The 27000-nt window shown below is 56.9% G+C and overlaps 2 protein-coding genes and 1 long non-coding RNA gene across 7 annotated transcripts; 2 read left to right on the top strand and 1 right to left on the bottom strand.

Annotated features, from left to right (window-relative positions):
* Positions 1-1083: 1083 nt before the first annotated feature.
* Positions 1084-11223, bottom strand: Tsc22d4 (TSC22 domain family member 4). Of its 2 annotated transcripts, XM_004840207.3 has the most exons (5): positions 10680-11223; positions 9226-10253; positions 7033-7193; positions 2081-2129; positions 1084-1755 (listed from the first exon to the last, which is right to left on the bottom strand). In XM_004840207.3, the coding sequence occupies exons 2-5, from the start codon at positions 9982-9984 to the stop codon at positions 1546-1548; spliced, it is 1179 nt and encodes a 392-aa protein (XP_004840264.1). In that variant the 5' UTR covers positions 9985-10253; positions 10680-11223; the 3' UTR covers positions 1084-1545. The 2 variants fall into 2 exon arrangements, with proteins under 2 accessions (XP_004840264.1, XP_012925995.2); XM_013070541.3 differs by lacking the exons at positions 7033-7193; positions 9226-10253; positions 10680-11223 and adding an exon at positions 2237-2958.
* On the top strand, positions 3043-7797 carry LOC147822654 (uncharacterized). The gene is made up of 2 exons (XR_015445478.1): positions 3043-3198; positions 7597-7797. It is a non-coding gene; the product is annotated as an uncharacterized LOC147822654 (long non-coding RNA).
* A 3669-nt stretch (positions 11224-14892) lies between the features above and the next one.
* On the top strand, positions 14893-23229 carry Nyap1 (neuronal tyrosine phosphorylated phosphoinositide-3-kinase adaptor 1). Of its 4 annotated transcripts, none has more exons than XM_004840205.3 (7): positions 14893-14982; positions 16171-16322; positions 17681-18036; positions 18480-19997; positions 20800-21012; positions 21239-21348; positions 22254-23229. In XM_004840205.3, the coding sequence occupies exons 2-7, from the start codon at positions 16255-16257 to the stop codon at positions 22509-22511; spliced, it is 2523 nt and encodes an 840-aa protein (XP_004840262.1). In that variant the 5' UTR covers positions 14893-14982; positions 16171-16254; the 3' UTR covers positions 22512-23229. The 4 variants fall into 4 exon arrangements, with proteins under 4 accessions (XP_004840262.1, XP_004840261.1, XP_004840260.1 ...); XM_004840204.4 differs by lacking the exon at positions 14893-14982 and adding an exon at positions 15060-15158; XM_004840203.4 differs by lacking the exon at positions 14893-14982 and having other exon boundaries at positions 15371-16322.
* Positions 23230-27000: the final 3771 nt, after the last annotated feature.

Genomic DNA, 27000 nt, shown 5'->3' with positions numbered 1-27000 from the left:
CTGTGCCACCATGCTTGGATTCCTTGTCCTTCTTATCCCCTCCTCCTCCTGGCCTGTCTTGTCACAAGAGCCCTGGAAAAGGACCACATGGTAGCCATTGACCAGGACACTTAGGACAATAAGGATGAGTCAGTGTGTGAATCTCACACAACACAGCATATTTTGCCAAATCCACTGAACAAATTTGAAACACCCCTGACCTGGGCCGTGCCTCCAGAGCCAGCCTTTAGGGTGGGTGGAGGGACAGGTTGCAGCCCAGTGGCCACCACCGGAGAGGTCTTCCGGGAGCTGAGGAGTTTGAAGCACACCAGTGAATGGGTACAAATTCCCAGGGAAGCGCCCCCAGCACCTCATCCCAGGCCTTTGCGCCCCTCCTTGGGACACGTGACCGTCCATGGTGTTTCAGTCTGAGATTCAGAAAGCCAGAGAGCTTGCTGTGGATTGTAAATCATGGGGGCTGGGCCGCAAGGGGTCCCACCCAGGTCGGCCTCAAATTCCAGGGCAGCTTTCCTCTGCAGCTCCTCACAGGGTCCCCTCACGGCCACAGCTGCTGCCACCCCCCTTAGCCGCTAGATGGGGCGCCTCTCCCCGGCTGCTCTCAGCCTGCCCTGGACTGAGCCCAGGTTGTCTGGGAGGGGCCTGCTCCCCCCAGGGCGGTCCTCAGCCAGCTCGGGTGGAAGCCACTGCTGCCAGCCAGGCCTGGCAAGGGCACCATGTGCCCGGGAGCCTGGCTCACACCCAGCCTGGAGACAAGGGGCCCATTGAGGACCCCCGCCCCGCCCCCAGCAGCCACCAGGATCCAGCCCGCAAAGGGGCTCGCTGGGAAGCTGAGGGTGGATCCTGCACCCTAGCCAAAGGCCTCATTGTTTCTCTGGCCCCAGCACGTGAGCAGATGCTGCCCCCCACTCTGGTCCCCTGCCTGCTCCTTCCCAGGACCGGACTGCTGGATTCCATCTCCTGCACCTCTGTTGACCACTCTGTCTCCACCACTCTGAACCAACCCAGCCCTGGCAGGGAGGCTCACACTGCTGGCACCGCCCCCACGCAGGTCTGGAAGCAAGCAACACCACACCCACCTCCAAATTCAAGTTTCTTCAGATTTTTTAATTATAATTATTATTTTAAGAACAACCTGAATCCCAGAACTTCCATTTACTGTCCATATGCCCTCTCCTGGGCAGTGGAGAGGGGACGCTTCGGGGGAATAAGGTCAAGGAGGGGCCTGCCAGGAAACCTCCAGCCCCTCCTCCTAACCACCTACTGCTGGGGGCCCAGAACACTGACGCCTGGGCAGGGAGGGGACTGGCATCAATCACTGGCTTGCAAAGGGGACTCCATCCATACCCTGTGCTGAGCCCTCCCTCCTCCAAACCTGGGACTGGGGGAGACCGAGCTGGGGAGGGGGGCAGGCCACTGCTGAGCCTTGTACTCCCAATCCCTGGGATCAGGGGGCATTAAAGCTGCATAGGAAGAGGGGGCAGGCAGCTGGCTCGAGGCCCTGTGGCCGTGGCAGCCCCCAAAGGCACATTGTGAGGGATGGGAGGCTCAGATGGAGGGCCCGTTGGGTGCAGGGGGCCCAAGCCGGGGAAGCCCCGAGGAGGGCAGCTGGGCCAACTGCTCCGGGCTGGCCAGAGCGCGCAGCAGGCTGTTCTCCTGCTCCAGCGCAGCATTGCGCTCCGCCAGGTCCCGGATCTGCTCCTTCAACACCTCCACCTCCTCCCGGACTGCAAACATGAGGTGAGATTTCACCAGATCCTGGGGACCAAACAGGCCAAGCGTCAGGGCGGCCAGGCCACCCATCCGCATCCCCTGCCCAGGGCCGGGTGGGTGTGTCTGTGAGGGGTTGCTGTGCCCAAGGAGGAGGGGCCATCAGGGAGGACCCATGGCAGGAGGGCAAGGGGTTAGGATGAGAGACAGGGACAGGGCTCTCAGGTGGGGATGGGGACCAGGGCCCAAGGGCAATCAAGGGCTGAGATGAAAACACACAGTCGCTGAGGTGTGGAGTTAGTATTCCTGAGGAATGGGGCAGGCAGGGTGACACTGAGGGTCCCATAATGGGGGCCCAGATGTCCTCTCTTACCATGGCTTGTTCGATCTTGTTGTCAATGCCAGTCAGCATGCTGGAGCTACTGCAGAGATAAAGGGAGGCGAGAGGTCAGAGGAGCCAGGGGTCTTCCTGGCAGCTGCTCAGACTCCTGAGGGGGCTGGCAGCAGCCTCAGTCCCAGGCCTCTGTACCTGTGACAGTAGAGGATCAGGGGCAGGAGGGTTTTGTCCACCCCTCGGCAGGGTGAAGGCCACTGCCCAGGTCCCCCGAGGCCCCGGTGGTGTGGTGGCCCAGGCGCCCCTCGGATAGGGGATGCTCCCCGTGGAGAGCAAGGAGAGGAGACACAGCCCTTTTTTCGGGGTGGCCCCGGAGCTGTTTCCACAACTCGGGTCTCATAAGATGACACCAGCGACTTGACAGAGAGCCCTGGCTGGGCCATCCCTGAGGTGCAAGGGTCCTCAGGTCTTCCCCAAAGGGAGAGGGCGGTATCAAACCGGGCACCTGGGGGGGGGCTCAGGGCCCCCCAGGCAGAGTGGGGTCCAGCTGGTGCCAGGCAGGCAGAGAAGAGACAGGGCCCAGGAGTGCTGGCCTGGGAAATATACAACCCCCCCCCCACCGGGCCTGGCCAGGTTGCTATTGGCTCCTCAGGGACACGGGGACCCCCTCCCACAGCTCTACAGTGGGCGGGAATTCCCAGACGCGGTTGGTCAGTGCCAGGGTCCCCTCTCACCCTGGCACCACTCCCAGAGTGGAAGGGGGGGCAGCAGGGGGGAGTCAGCTGCTGGCCTGGGCGCAGGGGAAGGGCTGTGTGGAAGAGGCCTGGGTTGGCCAGGGGATCTTTGTTCCCCCTCTGAGGCCCTCCTGCCCCTCTGGGTGAAGACCTCTCCCTCAAGGCCTGGGGGAAGGAAGCCATTGTGGTGAAGCAGGGGGAGCCTCTGAAGTGCTTGTGAGCACCAACACAAATTCCTCATCACATCTGACCCCTAGAGCCTGAGCCGGAGGATGCTCCACACCCACAGAGAAGGAGGAATGGGAATGGTCACCATGGCAATAGAAACCAAGACAACGAGCCCTGGAAATCAAATCCAGCCTATTTATGTGGACCTGCACTTGGGGTCATGGAGGGAGTGAGGGCTGCAGCAGAGACAGGAAGGTGAGGCTGAGGTGGGACACTGGGAAGAGGAGCAGGGCCTTGGAACTGAGCTGGGAGGGAGAAGACAGGGAGCCGAGAGCAGGTCTGACTGCAGTTTGTTATGAGGCCACCAGAGGGCGACTCAGGCCCGGCTAACCGGTCCCCAAGCCCAGGCTCCCCGCCCACCCCAGTATGCTGGGCTCTCCCGCCCAGATTCTGATGATTCCTCAAGCTTTGGTGGCCCAGGGCCTTTGTAGGCCTTTGCACCCTGTCCTCTCCATCACCCAGCCTCCAGGGCTCTGCCTTACCCTGTGGCTTACAACCAACCCACCCTGGCCAGCTTCTGCCTGGCCCTTCACCCTCGTCCGTGTGGTGGGTCCACAGGTCCCATCTCCCCACCCCACTGAGCCCGTCTCGGAGCCAGGGCCCACACTGCTTTCCATGGCTGCTGCTTCCTTGCAGGCCTCCGGACTCCCAGCTGTCAGCTCCAACTTGCTTCCCACCAGGGGACCAGCTTCCAATTCAAGGTGACCCTTGCATGAGGCCCTGCAGCCAGGAAGGGAGCTGGAGGGAGCCAGGAATTTTCCATTTTCTGTCCAACCTCTGGGTGCAGAAGGCACTGACAGGTGGAGCAACCAAGGGAGTCATGACCAAGCCTGAGAAGCAGGACAAGCGTTGAGGAAGGAGACCTGGGACCTCCAGGGGACAGGGGAAAGAGGAGACGGGATGCTTAAGAGCAGAGGGTGGGCCAGCCAGTGTCCATGCAGTTCTCCAGCTATTTCAACCAGTGCCACCTGGGTGGAGTCTGGACCACCACAGAAAACCCAACACCCCACCCACCCCAGTTCACACAGACACTCAAAAGGGACAGACACGGGGACAGAAGCACCAGGCCTGCCTGGCAGACACCTGGGCAAAAACTTCAAGTAAGGTGCTCGTTCTGGCCAGAAATAAACATTTGTTGGCTGACAGATGGCTACCTCCTGGGCTTCGAATGCTAGAGTTTTGACCACCCTTCCGCTGTGACATTCTAGCATTAACACTTCAAGGCACCACAGCTCTGGCCACCCGAGGCCTGGCTTTGAGAACCTCCAAGTGACAGGCCAGGGCACTGTGCTGGAATCCTGGGTAGGGTCAGGAGCAGGAAGCTGAGGTGGGCCAGATATGACAGACCCTTCCCACATGCCCCCAAAGCAACTCTGTGAATTAGAACCAAATACCCCCTTCCTCAACACACTTACTGCCATTTTCCAGAAAGCTGTCATGACTTTCAGATAGACTGTGACTTCAAATGTGTGAGGCACTCCCTGGAGTTATGCAGGGCGTGACATGCACAACTGGGGCCTGTAACCCCGCAGGACTCTGGGGTCCTACAGTGAGGACAGCCCTCAAAGCTGGCCTGTCCCTCTGAAGGTCAAATAAAGTTTCAATGCAGGGGGTAAGATGAAGACGCAGGGTGTCTGGGAGAGGTGGGGAGGGTCAGATCCTGGGAAGAGCCAACCCTGGGCACTTCATGTGTTCTAGGAACCCCAGGGGCTGGGCCTGAAGCCAAGAAAGTGGTATCTGGCTGCCTTGTCTATACACCCCCCCAGATCTGTGGTATCCTTGGGGGCAGGGCCAGGCCAGGGAAGGGAGGGGGCTGCCTCTCTGCCCCATTTGGGTGAGCTGTCACTGCCTCTGTGCCCAAGAGAGAGAGGACACCCAAGAGCCCAGAGCCACCACCTCTTCTGTGGGACACAGATATCCCAGCAGGAGACTGGAGAGAGCATGGCTTTGGGGTCAGACCCAGGCTGTTTGCAGCCCAGCTGCTCACTAGCTGGATGACCTTGGGCAACTTGCTAAAACCCTCCGATCTTGAGTCTCAGTTTCTTCATTTGGAAGGTGGGATCATTAGATTGATTTTAGGATTTCAAGAGATAAGACACAGCACTGGACCCAAAGGAGGGCACTATTTCCTTTAAAGCCTGGACCCCACCCCACCCCCCAAGCCTGGCCATCCCTCCACTCACCCACCCATCCATCCACATATTCACACCTTGACCAAGCACTTCCCACCGGCTAGACCCCGTGGGGGACACAAGGATCTTCCAACCTAGGAAAATGTGGGCAGTCTGAATTCACCAGGCAATCTCTGTTCCCCTATCCCCAAATTTGGGGATTAGTAAGGTACCCCCACTTCCTCACCTGAGATCCTGGCATGAAATGCCCCGGCCCATTTTCCATCTCAAAAGGGAGACCCCATGCCCCGGAGACCCTGGTTTCCTGCCAGCCATGCACACCAGTCAAGTGAGCTAGGTCTTACACACCTCATTCCTAGGGGGTATGGGGTGACCCAACCCAAACCCACTGGCCCAGCAGGGTGGGACATGAGGGGCCAGGCCAGGCCAGAGCCCCAGAGCCTTGGAGCTGGCAGGGACAAGTGGAGGCTGGGAGCCGGACCTGACCGGTCAGACTAGGGTGTGCGGAGGAGGAGGGAGGGAACAAGTTGAAGGACTAGAACTGAGGAGGCCTCTAGAGGCAGAACCCTCTAAACCAGAGAAAGCAGGAGGCTGGGCTATGAAATCAACAGGGGTGGAGGAGGGACAGGGAGCCCTCTTGCCAGGGAACCTCCCCGTTGGGAGCGGAGAGGGTGGGAAGAGCTGAGAATAGCAAGGATGGGGGCAGGTGACTCCTCTGCCGGCCCTGGGCGACCTCACACCTCACACATTCCTGGGAGGCAGCTGGGAGGGAACCCAGAAGCCACCATGCCCTGCCCAGCCCTGCTTGGCACCAGCCCCTCACCCTCCATCTCACTGGCTCCTGGCCACCCCATCCCCCTTCCTCTGCAGCTCCTCAATCTCCCCAGTGCCCCTGGGCCTTTTCTTTCGTACTTCTCCGGCCCTGATTCCAAGGGGTGGCGCCACCTAGGGGAAGACAGGAAGGAGCAACTGCCATCTGGAATGGGTCCCTCAGCACCCACTCACCCTCTCAAGTCCCACCCCACATTTCCTTCCAAAGAGGAAGTCCCTCCTCTCCTGAGCCTCCAACAGGAAGTCCCACTCCTCCCTCCAATAATAGTGGTGGCTCCCTAGCCCTTCTCCCCAGCTCCAGCTCCTATCAGCCCACCACCAGAAACCAGAAGCCTAGCTATCTGACTCAAGATTTTGTTCCTCTCTTTTCAGCTGGCCAACATTCCTATGAATGTTGAAACCTGGTCCTCAAAACAGGAAGTCCTGCCCACCCTGCTACCAAGCAGGGCATTCTCCCTTAAAGGACAAAGCCAGAAAGTTCTGCCACCATGTGCAGTCCTCGCTATCTGATGGCTTTGCCGTGGCTGGGCTCAGCCCCCATGGTACCTTTCATTCTGTCTGCTGGCTACATTCCCTAAGGGAACACAATTTCAGAGTGACACCTTCTGGTACTAGAAATCCTAGGACCCTAAGGGGGTCTTTGTGAACTATAAGAATGTTATGTCTTAGTCTATGAGGACCCTAATGAACCCCATTCCCATCGATAAGGACAGAAAGTGACAGAGCTGGGAGGAGACTGAGTCCCTATTCTTGTCTGCAGCATATTTGCCAGTGGGTTCCTAGGGTTGGCCAGATGACCTCTAAATCTGCAAGAGCTCTGGAATTTGACAACAATAAGTCCCTTTAAACTCTAAAAAAGTCTCTGACTTGACAGTCCTAAGCCAGGGAGTCCCACCCAGCTCTCTCCAGAGAGAGGGACTGAGTCCCAAATCAACTTTCCCCAGTGGCTATGCCATGGCCAGGTCTCTCTGTTTAAAAGATCCCCTCCCCTCCAAATTCACCTTGGGGCAAGGCTACCTGCAGCTATCCCACGTGCCCACACACCCAACCCACAGAGCCCACCTACCTTTCATCATCGGCGTCCAGGTGACCACTGATGGCCAGCATGGAGCGGGCCAGGCTGAGGCTCTGGACTGCTGCCGTGCCAAAGGGGTCTGGAGACTTGTGAACTAGGGTGGCATCGAAGTAGAGGGCCGGGGAGCTGGGGCGAGAGTCGACGGGACGCACCTGGGGTCAGAGAGGTGGGAACCGTTACATTGAGGTTGACAGAAGAGGCCTGGGAATTTAGCTCAGTGGCACTGCGCCTGCCTTGCAAGCACAAGGTTCTGAGTTCAATCCCCATTCCCGGGGCGGGCGCACCGAGATTGAGAAAAGAAGAGGTCTCCCACCCTGCCCCTGCCTACTCTTTCCCCAGGACCCGGGAGTCCCACCCCCAAAGCCCTCCCCTCCCCAGCCCTGGTGAAGGCAGTGAGCTGCTACCAGCAGCAAGGATCCTGGAGTCATTCTGAGGACTGGTGAGTGCCTCATGGGGTGTCAGACAAGGGCTCTGCCTTCCAGCACTGCTCCTTGCCCCCAGACCAGAATTTCTGTCACCTTTTTTTTTTTTTCAACCTTATTTGTTTTTTTTCAGTGCCGTGGATGGAACCTGGGGCCTCGAACATACTAAGAAAGCTCCCCACAGGTGAGCTACATCACAAGGCCCAGCTGCCTTCTTGGAGCCACTCAAAGGTCCTTTCCTTAGAGAGGCGCTGCCCTACCATCCACCAGCCACTGAACTGTTTCATTTTTGTAGCACCTAATATTATCTGAAATTAAAGTATTTATTGTGTCTCCTCGACTAGAAGGTAAGTTTGTTCTGTGGCTATTTGTAGAATGAATGAATCCTCAGAAACCGGTCCTCCCCAACCCCCACTCCCATTCTAGCTTCTCCCCTCCACCTTCTCGGGCTTCAGGTGAAGTTCAACTTCTCTCCGCCCTGCTGGGGGTGGAGGGGGGTCGCTGAGGAGTTGGGGGAGGTGGAGCTGGGTGTGGACCCATACAGCCCAACAGGCGCTGGAGGCGGCTGCGAAAGGGTGGGGGGGTGACAGGAACAAGACAAGCCGCCTCTGTGAGGCCCTGGGAGGCCCCAGCTTCTTGGAAAAGCCAGGAACAGAGAGTCCAGGGTGGTGAGAGGGACAGAGGAGAGGAAGGGGGCCCAGGTGGTGCTCCCCCACCAAGAGGTATGGGAAACAGCGGAAGAGAAACAAAATTTGGGGCAGGGAAATAGCAACACCAATGCATGCACACAGGGAGAGATCAGGACTGGGTGGTGGAAAGAAGGTTGGGGACACTGAGGGGAGAGGGGCAGGGTCTGTAGACCCAGGGTTTAAGGCCAGAGCGCAGAGGCTGGTGGCCTGTGCTACGTAAGTCTCAGGACAGGGACTGCAACTTTTCCCCTGGAGTAGGAGCTGAATGAAAAAACTCCAGAAGCAGGGGTGAGGGTCATGAGCACAGAGCAGGAGGCCAGGAGGGAGTGGGGGAGCCAGTCCTGACCGGTCCTGACAGGGCCCAGACATCCAGGCTCAGGATATTTTTACACTGTGGTTTGTGCCCAAGGCCAGGAAGGGGAAAAAGCCCTCATCCTCCCTGCCCTTCCTCCCTCCCAGAGACCAAGGTGTTATTTTCTCCTCCAGGGCAGAAGCATCCAATCCTCACATCCCAGGCTGCCCACCCCCCACCCAGGGACCCAGGCATCCTGCCCCCAGCCCAGACTTGTTCCTCTTTCAGAGGCAGGAAGCAGAAAGAGCGTGGCATTTAACTCCTTCCCTCCTGGCTTCCCGCCTCTCCCACTCCACTCTGAGGTAGGGTGGTCACCCACAGCTATTGATGCTGGATGAGCTCAGGTGTAGAGGACTAAGACAGAAAGAAGACTGAGGGGTGAAGGACAGACTGGTGGCAGGCCACTTACGCTACATGCTTTACGGAAACAGAGTCAAAGAGCCAAAAGCAACAATTTAAAGGCCAAAGAGAAAGACAGAAGACAAGAATGCAGGGAAGAGGGAGCCAGAGAGATGAAACAAAGGAGGAGGGGCAAACTTCAAAGTGCACCGGCAGGGACAGCCAAGGGGCTGTCTGAGCTACCTGACAGGCAGGTGACAACAGAAATGGGAAGGACAGGATGGGCTTGCAGACAAGGAGGCCAAGGGTGGAGGTTAAGCCATGGCTAAAAAGGCCAAGCAGAACCCCCAGGTGTCTCCCCAACCTGGAATCCAACTCGTACCTGCCCTGTCTCCTCTGGAGCAACCAAATCCATCCTCAGCCGAGCAGTTCCATCCTTCCTCCGGGACAGTGGCGGGGTCCCCACTGCTGAGCCCCCAGCCTCTTCCACCCTCAGGGAGGGCAGGGGTGTGGCAGCCAGGGACGTGCCAGTGCTGTCCCCAGTCCTGGGCTCTGGGGGGCGCTGCTGGGGCGGGGAGGCAGGCAGGAGGGGTGTCTCCACCTTGGCCTTGCTGGGCACAGCCAGCTGGCCCAGTCCCCCTGTGAAGGAGCGGGCCTGAGGTCCAGGGGAGCTGGGGGGCGGGCGGAGCCAGGAGGTGGGGCCCTGAGACAGGCCTTGCTGTGGGATGGGGGTGCCCAGGCCCAAGCTGGTCAGCTCCAACCTGGAATCCAAAGATCTGCCCCCAGTGCCCCCTAAGGACCCTCGAATTCCTTCCAGAAGCCGGCCAAAGCTTGGGGGCTCCAGATCTCTCTCGTAAACATCCACACACGTCCAGCGACCTCGGCGATAAGGCTCTCCCAAGCCATGGGGCAGCTTCACCACCCGGAAACGGGAGGCAGGAGCACCAGGTGGTGGGGAGCCATTCCTGGGGGTGCCCCTGCCCCCTGGATCGGGGCTGGGCTCCCCGTTGGGCAGGCGGGGCGGGAGCCCGGTGGGGGTAGGTGGGCCAGGAGAATCCGAAGCCCCTGGGCTCCCTGGGCCCTCGTAGTCCGTGGTTACGCTGGTGATTTGAAAACTACTCTTCTTCTTGCCCCCACTCATTGTCTTTGGGGGTTCTGGACTGGGCAGGGCTGGGGGAGGGGCTGGGCTCCCAGAGCGGGTTCAGGCACCCCTGGAACAGGGGGGCCACACGGCGGGGGCATCAGGGCCCCTGGGGACTTCTGGGTCCGACATGGCAGGAGGGCCTTGCGGGAAGTGGGGGTGCCTGGTCGGTGACGGGAGAACCAGGGAGGGGAGGCGGCAGGAGTGGGGGGGCCGGGCAGGTTTTTCCTGCTGCTGTCCTCGCCAAACTCCAGAGCTGAGTTTGCAAACTGGAAAAGAGAGAGAGAGTAAGAGTGAGAGAGTGAGTGCGCAGACGAGCAGGCCAACTCCTGGGCTTCCTCTCCGGGGAGCAGAATGGAGGAGGAAGGGGAAACCGCTAGAGACCCAGAGACAAAGAGACAGGCAGAGATGACAGGTACAGAAGCAGAGAGGACAGGACGCAGAGGGCACAACAGAGCAGGAAGAAGCAGCTGAGACCCAAAGTTGGGCATTGCCTGGGATTCAAACTCACAAGACCGAACTGTTCCCCAGAGCTTAGGACTCCAGGGCCTGGATGAACAAGGGGAGGCGGGGATGAAGTGACTCCTCGCCTGGCCTGGCGAGCCCCCGACCCCCGCACCCCAACTAACCCCCACATCCCCGGGGCAGCTCCTTTGCCCTCCGCCCCAAGCGCCCTGCCCAGCCCCAAGCCCTACCTCGCGGGCCTCGGCCGCCGAGCAGAGCCGGGGTCCCAGCGACTAAAATGTCGGGCTGTCCTCCTGGGGCCTCCCGGCCCCGGGCAGAGCGATCAGAGGCTGCTCGGCGCTCACCGGGGGCTGCGCCGCGCCCTGCGAGGCATCTCCGGGAAAGTTTGTGTGCAGAGGGGACGGAGCCCGCGCCGGCTCGCCGGTCCTCGGGAGCCCCGGGACTCCCGACCACGGCTTGGTGGGGGCGGCTCAGGCCCCCCGCTGCTCCAGGTGACAGCCGGTCCCGGCGACAGGGTCTCCCAAGTCTGCTCCCGCGTGGCCCCCGCTCGGTCTGTCTCCCCGCGGTCAGCTCCCTCGGCTCAGGCTCCGTCTCCGTCTTTCTCTTTCTGGGCTGATGACAACCCCCACACCAGGAAGTCCTGCCTCCTCGGGCCTGCTCACTGCTCCTCTCCTAGTCCTCCTCCTTCCCCTCTTCCTCCTCCCTCCTCCCTCCCGGGGCTCCCCGCCAGCTGGCCCAGAGCCAGGCCTGCCACAGCCGCCGCTTAGCAGTTGCTGCGAGCCGCCGGGGCCCCAAACGAGCAGCCTTAACCCCACACCTGCTGGGCCCCAGCCCTGCTCTTCCTTAGGGGAGGGGCCGGGGAGGGTGGCGAGGAGAGGGTGGAGTCTTCGGGGCGGCCAGGGATTCCCTTACTTGTAGGCACTTGCTGCCATTGGCCTGCAAGGAAAAAACCGGGCATGTCCTGGGTGACTGGCTGCCCATAAGTGCCAAGTAAATGCTATAGTGCGGCATGGTGGTTGTCATTGTCATAGCGTCTCTGGTCTGCATGCTAAACGTATGGGGGAAATTCCTGTTATTACACACACACACACACACACACCTTTAAAAAATTTAATGAAGCCAGATGTGGTGGTGCATACGTGCAAGCCCAGCACTCTGGGAGGCTGAGGCAGGAGGATTGCCAAGTTTGAGCCCAACTTGGGAAACTTAGCAACTTGGCCAGACCCTGTCTGAAAATTAGAGTCTAGGAAAATAAATAAATAAAAATAAAATTTAAAAATTTAAAAAAGAAAAGAAAATTAGGGTCTAGGGCTGTAGCTCAGTGAGAAGGCCCTAGGTTCAAACCCCAGTGCCAAATAAATAAATAAATAAATAAATAAACAAACAAATAGACGATTATGAAAACTTGCAAAGTAGACAAAATACTATAACAAACTCCTAGGTAGCCATCATGTAACTTGCAACATTTATCACTTATTCATAGCCAATCTTATTCGACCCCTCCCCCTCCTCCAACATATTTTCTTAGACTTTGCTGGAGTATTTTAAATCAAATCCCAGACATCATATTATTCCCTTATTATTTGTAAAAACTGAGACCCAGGAAGCCTGAAAGGGCCAGCAGCGGGCTAGGCGTGATTCTGCATGCGGGTGATCCCAGCACTCTAGAACGTTGAGGCAGGAGGATTGCAAGTTTGAGCCCAGCCTAGGCAACTTAGAGATAGTTAGACTGTATCCCAAAAATAAATAAATGAGGACTGGAGAGGTAGCTAGCTCAGTGCAAAGGCCCTGAGTTCAACCCCCAGTACTGGGGGGGGGGGGGCTGTCATAGAGAAGGAGCATTCTATACACTCATATACGTCCTTGTCCACATAGTCATGGTGACAAAAACCTGCAGAAGTAGGTAGTGACCTGCACCTTTTCCCCAACAGCTGCACACACCGATGTGTCCACGCCGCCACCCACACAGGTTCACCAAGGACCGGGCTACAAGCACAGCCCCTCCCCGCCTCGGACTCTGCCCCCTCCCCCATCCTTCCCATCCCATGCCTTGGGAGTGGGAAGAACCCACTTACACCCAGGAAGGGTTTACTCTGAGCTCGGTGTGAAAGAACAAACCTCCAATTGCTGTTTTTTTTCTTTTTTGGCGCCCCTAACCAAAATTCTGAGGGAGATTCTTTCACCCAACGCAGTATCGAAAAGCTGGATCTGCTTTCTCTCTGAGGTTCAGAGGGAGACCGATGGGTTCTAATTAACTCTAAGTGAAATTATTCTTATATGTTTAAAGTACCTGCCAGCTGTGGTGATGCAAACCTGTAATCCTAGCACTCCAGGAGGCTGAGGCAGAAGGATCACAAGTTCAAGCCCAGTCTGGGGACACTAGCAATTTAGTGAGACCCTCTCAAAGTTTAAAAAAATTTAATAAAAAAAATGTAAAAGGCCTAAGGATGTAGCTCAGTGCAAAAGGCTGAGGGTTCAGTCTCCAGTACTAGGGAATAAAAATGTCCTTCACATCATCTTATAGGAAAAAAACCGAGATGGACACGAGTCTCCCTCAGAAGAAGCTGAGGCCCAGAAGCACTGTTATTTGCCCAAGACCTCAGTGCTAATATTTGATGGCACAGTGGACTGTCATGGAGCAGTCTGGACTCCTAGTCTAGTGCTCTCCCTCACACCCCTCCTTCTGATTTAGCTCCTGGAAATTTCTAACCGCTCCACTCCAGGAGTAGGCCAAAGTAAAACAATATACCCTCTGGCCCCTTTATATATTTGGACTTTACTCTTTGTTACAATGCATCTGCCCCCCCCCCCCGCCGCTGTCTCCCTTCAGCCTCGAGGTCCAGGAAGCAGCTTCTCACGTTTGTGTCCCCTGCAGAGCCCTCTCCTCTGGGAGGACGTTCTGAGCACAGCCCTCTCGGCTCCACCCCACCCCCGCAGGCCCTCCTTCCTTGGTACGGGCTCCTACAAACTCTTCCAAATGAGTCTTCGGACCCTCCCTTTCTCTGCCCTAGAGACTTGGCATCATGGTGGACTTTTCCATGTCTAGAGTCCCTCGGACATGATCTGTCTCCATAAAAATGTTTGTTAAATGAATACATATAAATTATTTCACGCAGGGCTAGGGATTTAGCTCAGTGGTTCTTTCCCTTGCCTCGCAAGCGCAAGGACCCGAGTTCGACCCCTGGCACCAAAAAACAAATTAAAATAAATAAATAAATAACTTCACGCTAAGGTGTGTGAAATGAAAAAACTTTTCTGTTTCAGTATATTATCACTCCTGGGAGGATTTATAACAACCTTTAATATGTGGGCCCACGCATGGACTTACAAAGCACTTACAGCTCCTTCCTTTCCAGGAATGAAGCATCTCTCAGAGAGGTTGTGCAATTTGCCTAAGGCCACACAGCACACCTGCGAAGACTTTGCTACTTGCTACGTAGAGTGGTATTCACAGGTTCAAGGGGTTGGGACGTGAATATTTGGGGGGACTCCTTTTCAGTCACTTAAGGGTAAAACCGACGCCTCCTTGAAGCTAACATCCCATGACGGAGCTTGAGCGCCAGAGGGATTTCGAAGTGAGGAATTTCTCAGCGAGCTGGTGTAAAAGGTCAAGCGAGGGGGGAGTGGTAGCGTCCCTCAGCGGCCCTGCTACCGACCGCACCCCGGCGGGGGTCCCAGGCAGAGACCAACTCGGGGCCACTCACATCCCGGCGGGCAACGCCCGCGGAGTCAAAGGTTAAGGGGAGGCTGACTTGCGCTGCGGGGGCGGACGGGCGGAAGACTTTGAGCCCAGACGGTGGAACAAGGTCCGGGCGCCTGGGAGGCTGCAGGGGGAGGAGGCCGCCACCGAGCCAGCCAACTCCGTCCCTCCCCGCACCTGGGGGGCGGCGAGGAAGGGGGCGCGGCCACGAAGCACGCCTCCTGCTGGGCAGAGCCGCTGCGGCCCGCTCCCGACTTTCGGAGCCCCTCGGCCCGGAAGTCGGCCCCCCCTGCCGGCCTCGCCGCCTCACTGCACCCCGGGACCCGCCGCTGCAGCCTCGGCCCCGGCCCGACTCTGGGTGCGCAGCCGGGAGCACGAGGCCCGTGGGACTAGCGGAGGGTGCGGGCCCCCGGCTGCCGCTGGGGGGCGCCGCTCGGCCAGGGCCCAAGAGACCCAGCCCAGCACGGCTCGGCCAGGCAGGGAGCGTGCAGTAGAGCCCCTCGGCCGGGGCAGGCGGGCGCCGGACTTCCGGCGCCCCGCGACCTTGCTCTGCCTCTCCGCCGCAGGCTCCCGCCGTAGGCTCCAGGCCGCCGCCCCCCACCCAGACCAGCGGCGCAGCGCTGCCCGGCCGCTAGCGCTCCGTCCTTGGAGGGTGTGGAAGGGTGGGTTTGGGCCGGGGGCGGGCCTGGGGGCGGACCCGGAGGCGGGGCTGTCTCTGCGGCAGGGCCCTGCTCGGCTCCCCCCCCCCCCCCCCCCGTGTCTCTGTCTCTCCTCCTCCCTCCTCCTGCTCCGGGCGGAGCCCGGCATGGGGGGGCCGGCGCCCGGCAGGCCAGGTACGGTGATGTAGAAATTGGGGAGGCTTGGTGCGGGGAGGCGCTGGTGGGGGCACAAGGGGCAGGGGGGATCGGCGGGGCGAGAAGCGGAGAAGCCCAGGGCAGCAGGACAAGGGGAGCCGAGGGGTCCCTGGGAACCTGGTCCCTTGGATGGAGAGGGGGATGAAGCAGGCCAGGTTTGGAACAAACAGGGGCAGGGGAGGCGGGCAATGAGGAGGGGCGCCGGGGAGAAGTGAGCTGAGGCGCAAAAGGAGAGTGTGTTTGGGGGAAGGGAAGGCAGAGCAGGTATGGAGGCCGCAGCTCAGGAGGTATCTGTGGGGCCAGACTGGAGACCCCGGGTGGGCTGGAGGGGCAGGACTGGGAGGGGGAAGCCGGGGTTCTCTCACATCCTGGGGAAAGAAGATGATGGGACCATCAGCGAAGGAAGGAGGGAGCATCATTGCTGAGGGGCCGGGAAGCTCCGTCCGTAGGGGTGGACGGAGGCCCAAGCCAGGACCAGAGGGGGGGACGCCAGGGAGTGGTGATAGATGGATGGGTGGAATTTTAGGTGCCTGGTTCAGTGGCCCCACCTTCCCTTCAGCACCCCCACTCTGCCCTTGTGACCCCCCCCCACCAAGCCTCAGTGCCCGAGAAGGGGTGACAAGGCTGAGGCTCCCCATTCCCCACTGGGGTGCAATGTATGCAAGTAGGCCCTAGGCATAACTCCTTGTCTGTAGGTGTGTCCGGTTCCGCAGCCGATCTGTGTGTGTCTGGAGGTCCGTGTGAGCCTGTGGGTGTGTCAGTGGGTGTTTACGTCTGTTTGTGTCTGCTGCTCCTAGGTGTGCGTTCACCTCTGTCCACCTGTGTGTCTGGTCCTCTTGTTTGTAGATCCGGGCTGAATGTGTGTTTGTGGGGCTCGTCTGGATGGGAGATCAGGCTGTATTTACGCAGCATGAGAATCTGTGTCAATCTGATCTCTCCAGCGTGTACGTGTGGCTCGGAACACCTTTGTCAGGGTGTGTGGCTCTGTGTACAGGAGTCTGTGTCTGTCTGTCTGGGGGTCCTAGAAGCTGCTGGGTTTTCTGTACCTCTCTGTTTTCCTCTCTGAGGACCCAAGTCATGTCTCTGCTCCTTTTTCTCTCTTTCATTCGTTCCTGGCCCCCACCCACCCCACCTCTTCCTTTTTCTCCTCGCTTGACCCCTATCAAGTGGATCCGGGACCCAGGGAGGGCCGCCCCCCGGGCCTGGTGGCACTGAGCAGGGCCCCCCAGCCCCCACTTCCTGCCCCACGACATGAACCTCCTCTACCGAAAAACCAAGCTGGAGTGGAGACAGCACAAGGAAGAGGAGACCAAGAGGAGGTAAGGCTGGGGCCCCAGACTCACCCCGCATCTGTCTCCCCTTTGTGGGGGCCCCTTGCTGGATCACAGCCCTTCCTTAGCATTAGTGGGGCCTCTGATCTCAGTTTGTGCTCAGGGCAGAATGCCTGGGGTTGTGACACCCGGTTTACCCCTGTCCCGGCACCCTGGGGGGCTCCCAGCTCTGGAGCACCAGGTTGGCTCTTCCCTATCCCCAGGGCCCGAGTCACACCTTCCTGACTCACCTCCAGCCTGTGGCCTTCTTCTTCTTGTCATTGTGGGGCAGGCAACTGGCTCCTTGTCACCTGACCTTGGAAGGGACAGGCTCCACCTGCCCTCACAGGGTCCAGGGACAGGGTCATTTCAGAGGCCTCAGAGAACATCCACGTGGTCCCCTCCCAGCCTCCTCTGTTGGGGAGGTGAGTGACCACATGACACAGCTGTGTGTTGAGGAGGGGGATTTGCAGAAGACCCAGGGCCAGGGGACCCCATTGGCCCCAGACCAGCACCCTTGCTAGCCCTCTCTCCTTCCCCTCAGGGGGACACGGGCCAGGCCTCTCCCATCCCGAGTCCTTCCTCTCTTTACTTCCCATTGACTGCACAGCTTCCTAGAGCCTCAGTCAGAACCACCCCCTGCTCCCTTCTCCCTCCCCTCAACTGTGGAGTTTAATTCTTGTTGTTAATTAGATTAATCAGAGCTATCTCTACAGCGATCTCTCCCTAATGAAGGGTTAGTAGACAGGGCCTTAATGAGCGCCCACCCCACAGCAGCTCTCCCCGATTCCCCACCAGCTGCCCCCCTCCAATCACCCAGGAGCCCAGGGACAGTGAAAAGGAGTGGGGTGAGCTGAGGAGGACAGCAGAGGCAGAGGGAGGAAGGGAGGAAAAAGGATGGTGGGGAGCTGGTGTGGTGATGCAGGCGGCACACGCCACATCTGGGAGAGGATCTGTGTGGGGGCGGAGGCCGCAGTAGCCCTACATGAGGGGAGGCCCGAGGCCAGGCATGGGTCAGAGTGAGTAAGAAGAGCCAGGAGCCATGGTAGTCGGTGTATCTGTCTGTCAGGCAGGCTGTTCCCTGCCCCAGTGCTGGATATGCCCAGGCTGGGAACTGCCAGCCCCAGAGACACTCCCTGGTACACACACACCCCTCTTCTCATGTCTGCTACTCACCCGTGACCTTTTCTAAGCCAGGGGATTCTGCCTCAAGCCCTGCCTTAGATCCTTGAGTGTCCTCGTCCCCACTCCAGGCTTCTTCCCTCCTTCCTAGGAGGCAGGGGGTTCCCAGTACCTCTTGGGGTGGAGGTGGGGAGGCCCCGGGCCTGAGACCTGACCTCTGTTCTATCTGGGTCTTCTTTCTCCAGCTCCAGTAAAGAGGTGGCCCCTGCAGGCCCTGCGGGGCCCGGGGCTGGCCCGGGGCCTGGGGTCCGTGTGCGGGACATCACCTCACTGCGCCGTTCCCTCAGGATGGGCTTCATGACGATGCCCGCCTCCCAGGAGCACACCCCTCACCCCTGCCGCAGCGCCATGGCCCCACGCTCCCTCTCCTGCCACTCAGTGGGCAGCATGGACAGTGTGGGGGGTGGGCCTGGGGGTAGCGGTGGGGGTCTCACAGAGGACAGCAGCGCCCGAAGACCCCCAGCCAAGCCTCGGAGACATCCCAGCACCAAGCTCAGCATGGCAGGATCAGGGGCAGAGACACCCCCCAGCAAGAAAGCAGGTGAGACACCCATCATCCCTCCGGATGGGGAGCTGGGAGGATCCATTTCAGACCAGGGGAGGCCTCTGGGAGGGTTCATTCAGGGAAGAGCCAAGGAAGTGGAAGGTTCCATTCCCAAAAGGAATGGAGGGTCCTTTTGGATGGACCTGAGATGAACCATGCAAAGGCAGGGAACTCTCCCTGAAAGTCCATCTTGAAAAAGGGGTCACAGCCTTGAAGGGACCCAAGGGTGGGAAAGAATGGAGGGTAGGAGCTGCAGTTTCTAGAGAGTGTATCAGAAAGACTTGTCTGGTAGAAAAAAGAACCTCCCAGGGCTGCAGTTTAGGGCTGTGGGGAAAATGAAGAAGCAGCTATGTCCTTGTAGGGGTCAGGAAGTGAGAAAGATTGCCTCTATTTCCCCTATTAAAAGCCCAATGTATTGTTCTTCTCTGCATCCCACCCAGGCTCACAGAAACCCACCCCAGAGGGCCGAGAATCCAGCCGGAAGGTCCCTCCGCAGAAGCCCCGGAGAAGCCCCAACACCCAGCTGTCTGTCTCCTTTGAAGAGTCCTGCCTCCCAGCACCCTCTCCTCGAGGGGGGAACCCACCTCTGCAGCGCCTGAGTAGGGCTTCCAGAATAGCTGGGGACCCTGATATGGGTGCCCAGGAAGAAGAGCCCGTGTACATTGAGATGGTGGGGGACGTCTTCAGGGGAGGAGGACGAAGTGGAGGGGGACTGACAGGAGCCCCTCTTGGTGGTGGAGGCCCAACCCCCCCAGCTGGTGCAGACTCAGACTCCGAAGAGAGTGAGGCCATCTATGAAGAGATGAAGTACCCACTGCCCGAAGAGGCAGGAGAAGCCCGGGGCAACGGGGCCACCCCATTGACAGCAACCTCTCCTCCACACCAGCTTCACGCCCTTCTGCCCTATGCCCAACGACGCCCAGCTTCAGCCCTCCCGAGCCGGAGGGATGGGACGCCCACCAAGACTACCCCTTGTGAAATCCCCCCACCCTTCCCTAACCTCCTCCAGCACCGTCCTCCACTCCTGGCTTTCCCCCAGGCCAAGTCTGCTTCCCGAACCCCTGGCGACGGGGTCTCGAGGCTACCGGTCCTCTGCCACTCCAAGGAGCCCACAGGTTCCACCCCAGCTCCCCAAGTGCCTGCAAGAGAGCGGGAGACGCCACCCCTGCCACCTCCGCCTCCTGCTGCCAACCTGCTGCTGCTGGGACCATCGGGCCGAGCCCGGAGCCACTCAACGCCGCTGCCTCCCCAGGGCTCTGGCCAGCCCCGGGGGGAGCGGGAGCTCCCCAACTCCCACAGCATGATCTGCCCCAAGGTGGTGGGGGCGCTGGCAGCCCCCTCTGCCCCAGCTGCCTTGCTCCCTGGGCCCCCCAAGGACAAGGCCGTGTCTTACACCATGGTGTACTCGGCAGTCAAGGTGACCACGCACTCCGTCCTTCCAGCTGGCCCACCCCTAGGTATTGGGGAGCCAAAGACAGAGAAGGAGATCTCAGTTCTCCATGGCATGCTATGCGCCAGCTCAAGGCCCCCTGTGCCAGGGAAGGCCAGCCCCCATAGCGGGGCCATGGGCACAGCAGCTGGGGTCCTCCACCACCGCGGCTGCCTGGCCTCCCCCCACAGCCTCCCGGACCCAACTGCCGGCCCCCTGGCTCCCCTCTGGACCTACCCAGCCACAGCAGCTGGGCTCAAGAGACCCCCTGCCTATGAGAGCCTCAAGGCCGGGGGGGTGTTGAATAAAGGCTGTGGAGTAGGGGCCCCATCCCCCATGGTCAAGATCCAGCTGCAGGAACAAGGGACCGATGGGGGTGCTTTTGCTAGCATCTCCTGTGCCCACGTTATCGCCAGTGCAGGGACACCAGAAGAGGAAGAAGAGGAGATGGGCGCCACGACATTTGGGGCAGGCTGGGCTCTGCAGAGGAAGGTCCTATATGGAGGGAGGAAGGCAAAGGAGCTGGACAGTGAGTGAGGGGTGGGACTGGGGACATGGAGGATGCTGGGGATGGTTTGGGGGAGATGGTGGAGGGAGCGATTAGAAGCCACAGCCCATTGTCCTACACTGAGAAGTTTTCTGGGAGACCAGAAGGGTGGAGGAGGGCAGCAGAGTGAAGGGATGGGGTCCTGGTGTGTATATTGAAGGGCTAGGAAGATCTGGGATAGGGACTCTGAATCAGGCCTGTCCTGCTCCACTCCCTGCCCCTCCCTTCCCTGGGCTGCAGGGGTGTGTGTTTATGAGTGTGCGCACACTAGGAGCTAAACACAGCTGCCTCCCAGCTATTACCATGGCAACCCATCCAGACTGGAGGGAGAGGAGAGGGAGGCCCCTACCGTTGCTTGGCAACGCAATGCTCTGCCAGGCCTACTCTCAGAGATGAGCTTAGTTCACAGGCAGCCCTTCCCCCTGCAGGCCCCCCTTTCTGGGCTCAGGATTTGGGATGCTCTCCCTACTGGGAACAGTACTCCTGATCTCCAGGCGGTCATTCTGTCTGGAGCTGGAGGGGCTCAGAAGCTAAAGCCAGGGTAGAGGCAGCCACTGACCAGGGAAAAGGGGTTTGGAAGCAACAAATGTATATGACTCTCAGCCCCAGGAGATGGTAGCAATGGGTGGAAGGAAGGTGGCCTGCCACACCGTGTCCCTCCTGTATTGCACGAGGAGAAATGGCTGTGATTGGCAAGAGGGTCGTCCATACTGAGTTGTGTGTCACTGGAGGAACTGAAAGTCCCTTTCCCCATGCAAGCACTGAGCTCTCCTTGTCATCTCAGCAGAGGTCGAGGATGGTGCCCGGGCTTGGAATGGCAGTTCTGAGGGTCCAGGCAAGATGGAGCGTGAGGACAGGGGCCCTGTGGCATCAGCGATCCCAGTGAGGAGCCAGGGGGCAGAGGGCCTGCTGGCCAGGATCCACCACGATCGAGGAGGGAGCCGCACAGCGCTGCCTATACCCTGCCAGACCTTCCCTGCTTGCCACCGAAATGGAGGTGACACCCTGCCCATGTGCACCCTATGGATGGGGTGGGCTGGGGGCATCTCCCAGGGTCCAGCCTGGCCTATTCTGACGGCCATCAGTATCCATGTCAAGGGCCCTAAATCATACCATGCCTCCATCTCCTGTCCTCTGATGGGGAATGGGGCAGGTGGCCCTTGCGCTTCTCAGGGAACTGGGAATTCCAGGGACTCTGATCATCCCTGGTTCTTCTGCTGCAGACTTCACAGGAGGCTACCGCCTGGGGCGCTCTGCCTCTACCTCCGGAGTCCGCCAAGCCGCGCTGCACACCCCCCGGCCCTGCAGCCAGCCTAGGGATGCCCTGAGCCAGGTGAAGTGTGGGTTTTCTCTTATCTGTGAAGGAGCAGGTAAGGCTTGGGTGTGGAAAGGCAGGAAAGGCCCCAGGGAGGCTGGAGCTTGACCCAGTCTGGTTAGCACAGCCTGATGACTGAGGGAAACTCAGGGTGAGGGGTCTGAGAAAGCCTTCCAGGATGGGGCTGTTGAAGATGGGCAGAGGAAGCCAGGCATGGGTAAACAGGCCTGTAATCCCAGCACTCTGGGTGGCTGAGGCAGGAGGATCACAAATTAGAGCCAACCTGGGCAACTGAGACCCAATTTTTTAAAAAAGGAAGAGACTGGCTAGGCGGTGCCTGTAATCCCAGCACTCAGGAGGCTGAGGCAGGAGGATCACTGCAAATTCGAGGCCAGCCTAGGCTAGGTAGTGAGTTCAAGGACAGTCTGAACTACAGGGTGAGAACTTCTCTCTCCAAAAAAAAAAAAAAAAAAAGTTGTTTTTTGGGGCGTTTTTTTTGTACCGGGGATCGAACTCAGGACCTTGTGCTTGCAAGACAGGCTCCAGAACCACTGAGCTGAATCCCCAGCCCTAAAAGTTTTTCTTTTTAAAGAGGTGGTTGGGGATACAGCTCAGTGCCAAAGCCCTGGCTCAGTAAGAAACAAGTGGGAGGAGGGAGGGTGGGAGGCCCGGCTTGGACACAAGTCAAGGCCACTGCTAGCCAACAGTGCACCTTTGGATCACTTAGAAAAATGCATGCCGGGAGCGTGATTTTTAATCACCTTGCCCTTCTTCAGGCAAGACAGGCCCAGGTAGGAGCGCGCTCAGATGGCAAGGGATGCAAGGGCCTGGGCTTCTGCCAAGATGCTGAAAGGTCTTGTTTCTGAGGGAAGATGCTAGGCTCGGCCTGAGGTCTTTGACCCCTCATCTTTCCCTGTCTCCAGACCCACCCCGCGCTGCCGCTGCCGCTGCCCTTGCCACCCCCGCCAGCCCGCGAGCGCGACGGGAAGCTGCTGGAGGTGATCGAGCGCAAGCGCTGCGTGTGCAAGGAGATCAAGGCGCGCCACCGCCCGGACCGCGGTCTCTGCAAGCAGGAGAGCATGCCCATCCTCCCTAGCTGGCGGCGGGGGCCCGAGCCCCGGAAGTCCGGCACCCCGCCTTGTCGCCGGCAGCACACGGTCCTCTGGGACACGGCCATCTGAGGGGGGTGGGCGGCCCAGGCACCTGGACTGGGGTGGGGTGGGGAGCAGGGCAGGCCCGGCTGGACAGACTGAAGAACCAGGTGAGAGCGCCAGGGAGACCCGGCCTTCCACACTTGTAGCCCCCGGGACGGGGAGCCTGCCAGGCCCATGGGGCGTGGGGTGCCCACAGCACCCCAAGACATTGGGGAAGGAGGGGTTTGCTTGTGGGGGTCCGATGGTGGTAGAACCCTCCTCCTGAGAGGGCAGAGGGCAGGGCAGAGGTGGCGGTGGGCAAGGGGAAGGAGGGAAGGGTCCAATGGGTGGGTCAAATGGAAGAGGGACTAGAGCCAGTGGGAGAGCCTCTCTGTCACAGAGCCGGGATTTGGGGAGGGGTCTTTATTTTGTTATTTATTTTTGTCTGGAGGGCAGTTCCTGGCCCTTCTGACCCATTCCTGAGCCAGGAGTGGAGAACAAGGTCAAGCCTGCCCTCTCCCCATGGCCAATGCCTAAAGGCCCAGCCGTCCATGCCCACCCCACAGTGAAGGAGGCGCCCCCCCCCCCCAGAGTAGAGGGAGCTGAGGGAGGGGCTCAGGCCAGCTGAGGGCCGCCGACCACTTACAGTATTTACAGTTTTGCCCGAATTTGGTAGTGAGCAAGGCCTGCTCTGAAACAGGCATCTTCTTTAGTTCTAGGGTAAGGGGCTAGCGCCAGGGATGGGTGGGGTGTGGGGATGGAGGGAAAGTTTAGTGGGTGGGGGTGGGTGGGCAGGGTATTTATTTAAATTTAAAAAACAAAACAGAAGAGCTGTCAGAAACTTTTTTTTAATTCCTTTCTTTTCAGAATAATATATTAAAAGACTAATGATCCTACAGCCGGCTGCTTATATTTCCCAGTGTGTTCTCCCCCTGCCCACCCCCTTTTGCTTCTTTTTCCATCTTGCCTCTGTGGGGTGGGGGTTGAAGATGGAGCAGGGAGGGCTGTGCACATGTGGCCAGTCACAGGGAGAGGCGGGGTCTGAGGTAAGTCTTTGGGAATGCCACCATGCAGTGGGTCACTGTTTATTGAGCATCTCATGTGTCCTTAGCCATGCACTGATGCAGAAAGAATGTTTAGATGTGAACTTCATCCTCAGGACCTTGTAGTAAGCATGGGGAAAGGAAACCCCCGTGACCTGAACAGTGGACAGTGCTGTAGGAGTAAGAGAGAAAGAGGGCTGCAGGCATCCAAGAAGGCTTCCTGGGAAATGAGCCTAAAAGGACAGGTAAGAGGCCTGAGGATATAGCTCAGTGGTAGAGCGTTCCTAGCACCCAGGAGGTTTTGATTCCAGTGAAAAGGAAAACACAAGAGTCAGTGCAGAAGCGGGGAGGAAAAGTCCCAAGGTCAGAGCACCATTGCTGATGGAACAGTAGGCGATGGGCAGGATGGCCCAGAAGTGTGTCTAAGAGGTGGGCAGCAAGGAGCCCAGCTGAAACGAAGCTCGTTCGGAAAGATCGGCCTCAAAGTGCGATGCTGGTCCTCAGAGAGGAGTCCAGGGGAAGCCTGCTGGGTGGCTGTCCACTCCCAGAGAGGACAGGGAGGGCTTTTGAAAGGCTGGAGGGCAAAGGACAGCTGTAACATGAAGCCGAAAGACGGGGCTGAAGGAGCAGAATTGGTCATACATGGTTTGGGGTGACTGAAAGAAAAATGCGGAATGTGAAGCAGTGCAAAGTTTGTTACCTGCCAGAACAGTTTCCAAAATGTGGTGGAAGATCCAAGAGATTGTTTTTTTTTTTGGTTTTTTTTTTTTGGTACCGGGGATCGAGCTCGGGACCTTGGGCTTGTGAGGCAGGCGCCGGAACCACTGAGCTAAATCCCCGGCCCCTCAAGAGATTGTTTTTAAGTGGTATGGAAAGCATTTTTTAAAAACTTTAATTGTTTTATATTTATTTTTATTCATAATAGAAAAATTATAACCAGCACATTGGGCTACTTGTTATTTCATGCACGTTACTGCACAAGTTAAAGCTAAATGTGTTTGCTTACCCTTTTTGTTGTTATATTTTTTTCTTTTTTTGCAGTACTGGGAATTGAACCCAGGGCCTTCATACCAAGCTACACCCCTATCCTTATTTATTTATTTATTTTTTCCCTTATTTATTTATTTAGAGACAGTATCTTGCAGGCTAGACTCGAACTTGTGATCCTCCTGTCTCAGCTTCCCAGAGTGCTGGGATTATAGGCATGTGCCACCATGCCTGGCTTACTTACTTACTTTTGAGATGGAGTTTTGGCATGTTGCCCAGGTTGGTCTCAAACTCCTGGTCTCAAGTAAGCCTGTCTCAGCCTCACAAGTAGCTGGGAATATATTTGTGCAAAATTGTACCCAGGTCAAATTTATTTTTAATGAATTCATTTTTTTAAATTAATCGAATGAATAATAGTGCAGGCATATACAGAATATCAAAAGAGATGACAGTGGTATGTAGATCCTCAAATTTAGGTTTAGAAGTAAATTGATGATAGTTTGGAAGAGAGGAACAACAAGAGGTATCAACAGAAACAGTGCTCAAGGCCAAGGCAGCTGAGCTCTAGAAGGAAGGGAGTGACTAGACATAAGGGCATAAGTGTAAACAAGTAGTTTTTTATAGCTATAATTTTAGAAAATTAATAGAAGGAAGTATCTCATTCATAAGAGCAATAGTTGTGGTTCCACCGCCTGCCTTGCAAGCGCAAGGTCCCTAGTTTGATCCCCAGTACCAAAAAAAGAAAAACCAAAACTAACAAACAAAAAAAACAACATAAGAGCAATAGTAACATAAAATACCTAGGAGTAACTTTTGTTTTGTGGTACTGGGGATCAAACCCAATGGTGCTCTGCCACTGAGCTCTATCTCCACCCTTTTTATTTATTTTGGGGGGGGGTACTGGGGATCAAACTCAGGACCTTGCACTTTCGAGGCAGGGAGTGGCACCACTGAGCTGAATCCCTGGCCCACCCCTTTTATTTTTCAAGTTTTAAAATTGCTAAATTGCCCAGGTGGGACTTGAATTTATAATCCCTCCTGCCTCAATGTCCCAAAGTGCTGGGATTACAGGCATGTGCCACCAAGGCCATCTCTAGGAGTAATTTTAACAAGAAATCTAGAGGACCTATACTAGATCAATCAATAAAACTAAAGTCTTTTCATTCGCCTAAAAGGGGAAGCCAGGCATGGTGCTACACATCTGCAATCCCCACACTTGGGAGGCTGAGACAGGAGGATCACAAGTGTTGGCTCAGCCTGGGCCACTGAGACAAAAATTTTAAACATACATGCATACATACATAAAAAGGGCTAGGGGCTGGGGATTTAGCTCAGTGGTTTTGCCGCCTGCTGCACAAGCTGAAGGAGCTGAGTTCGATCCCCGAAACTATATAAATAAATAAATAAATACACTTGATCTTAGCCAAAAGGCCGAGAAGTGATTAAATAAATAAATAAATAAATAAATAAATAAATAAATAAAAAGGGCTAGGGATGTAACTCAGTTTGAAGGCTCTGGTTTCAGTCTTCAGTACCAGAAAAAAAATTTCAGTTTTCTCATAAATTCAATGCAATCTCTAAATCTCAAGACAATTGAGAAACTCAATAAAATACTTTGAAAGTTTATCCAGAATGATAATGAGAAAACCAGAACATTCTGAAATAGGAGAATGGGGCAAACTGCCCTACCAAATGCTAACACGTAAAATAAAATCAGAGCACCCTAGCCCTAGCACAGGACTGGCATAGTCGGTCAGAATAGAATCCAGTAATAGCTCTGAATCCACATGGGAATCTAACACTTACATAGACAGCTGGTGTTGTAAATTGATTGGGGAAAGGTTGATTATTCAATAGTTGTTTCCTGAACAATTACCAGTTGGGAGGGCATGAGTTGGAAGCATGTCTATTTCATTCATCATGCCCAAAGATTGAAATGTAAAAACAAAACATTGAAGGGATGAATGGGTGAGCATTCTTATAACCTTGGGATGGAAGAGGGCTGTCTAAAATGAAGTAAAGACTGGGGATATAGCTCTCGTACAGCGTTTGCCTAGCATTTGCAGTGCCCTGGGTTCAAGCCCTAGCACTGCAAAAATAAATGAAATGAAAACCAGAAACACATAAGCCAAAAGGATTTTAAGGATAATATTCTTTCACAATTAAGCATTCTTTTTTTTTTTTGGTACCAGGGATCGAACTTGGGTCCTTGCACTTGTGCAGCAGGTGATGAAACCACTGAGCTAAATCCCCACCCCCACAATTAAGTATTTTATATGACAAAGTCAAACTACCAATATTAAAACAGGAAAATACTTCTCACATATGAAAGATTAATACAACACGTAAGAGTTCCCAAAAAAGACGGCAGGCAGTTGACAAAAGCAGATGTACAAATGGCCAATAAACACATGAAAAGGTGTTCTATGGCATCAGTAGGGAAATGCAAATTAAAACTGCAATGAAGGGGCCGGGGATTTAGCTCAGTGGTTTCGCCGTCTGCTACA

Source organism: Heterocephalus glaber, unplaced genomic scaffold (assembly GCF_053883595.1).
Source record: "Heterocephalus glaber isolate CG9 unplaced genomic scaffold, H.glaber_assembly_v1.0 deba00001610, whole genome shotgun sequence".
In the NCBI taxonomy this organism is placed as follows: Eukaryota; Metazoa; Chordata; class Mammalia; order Rodentia; family Bathyergidae; genus Heterocephalus; species Heterocephalus glaber.
This window is presented reverse-complemented; position numbering and strand designations above follow the sequence as displayed.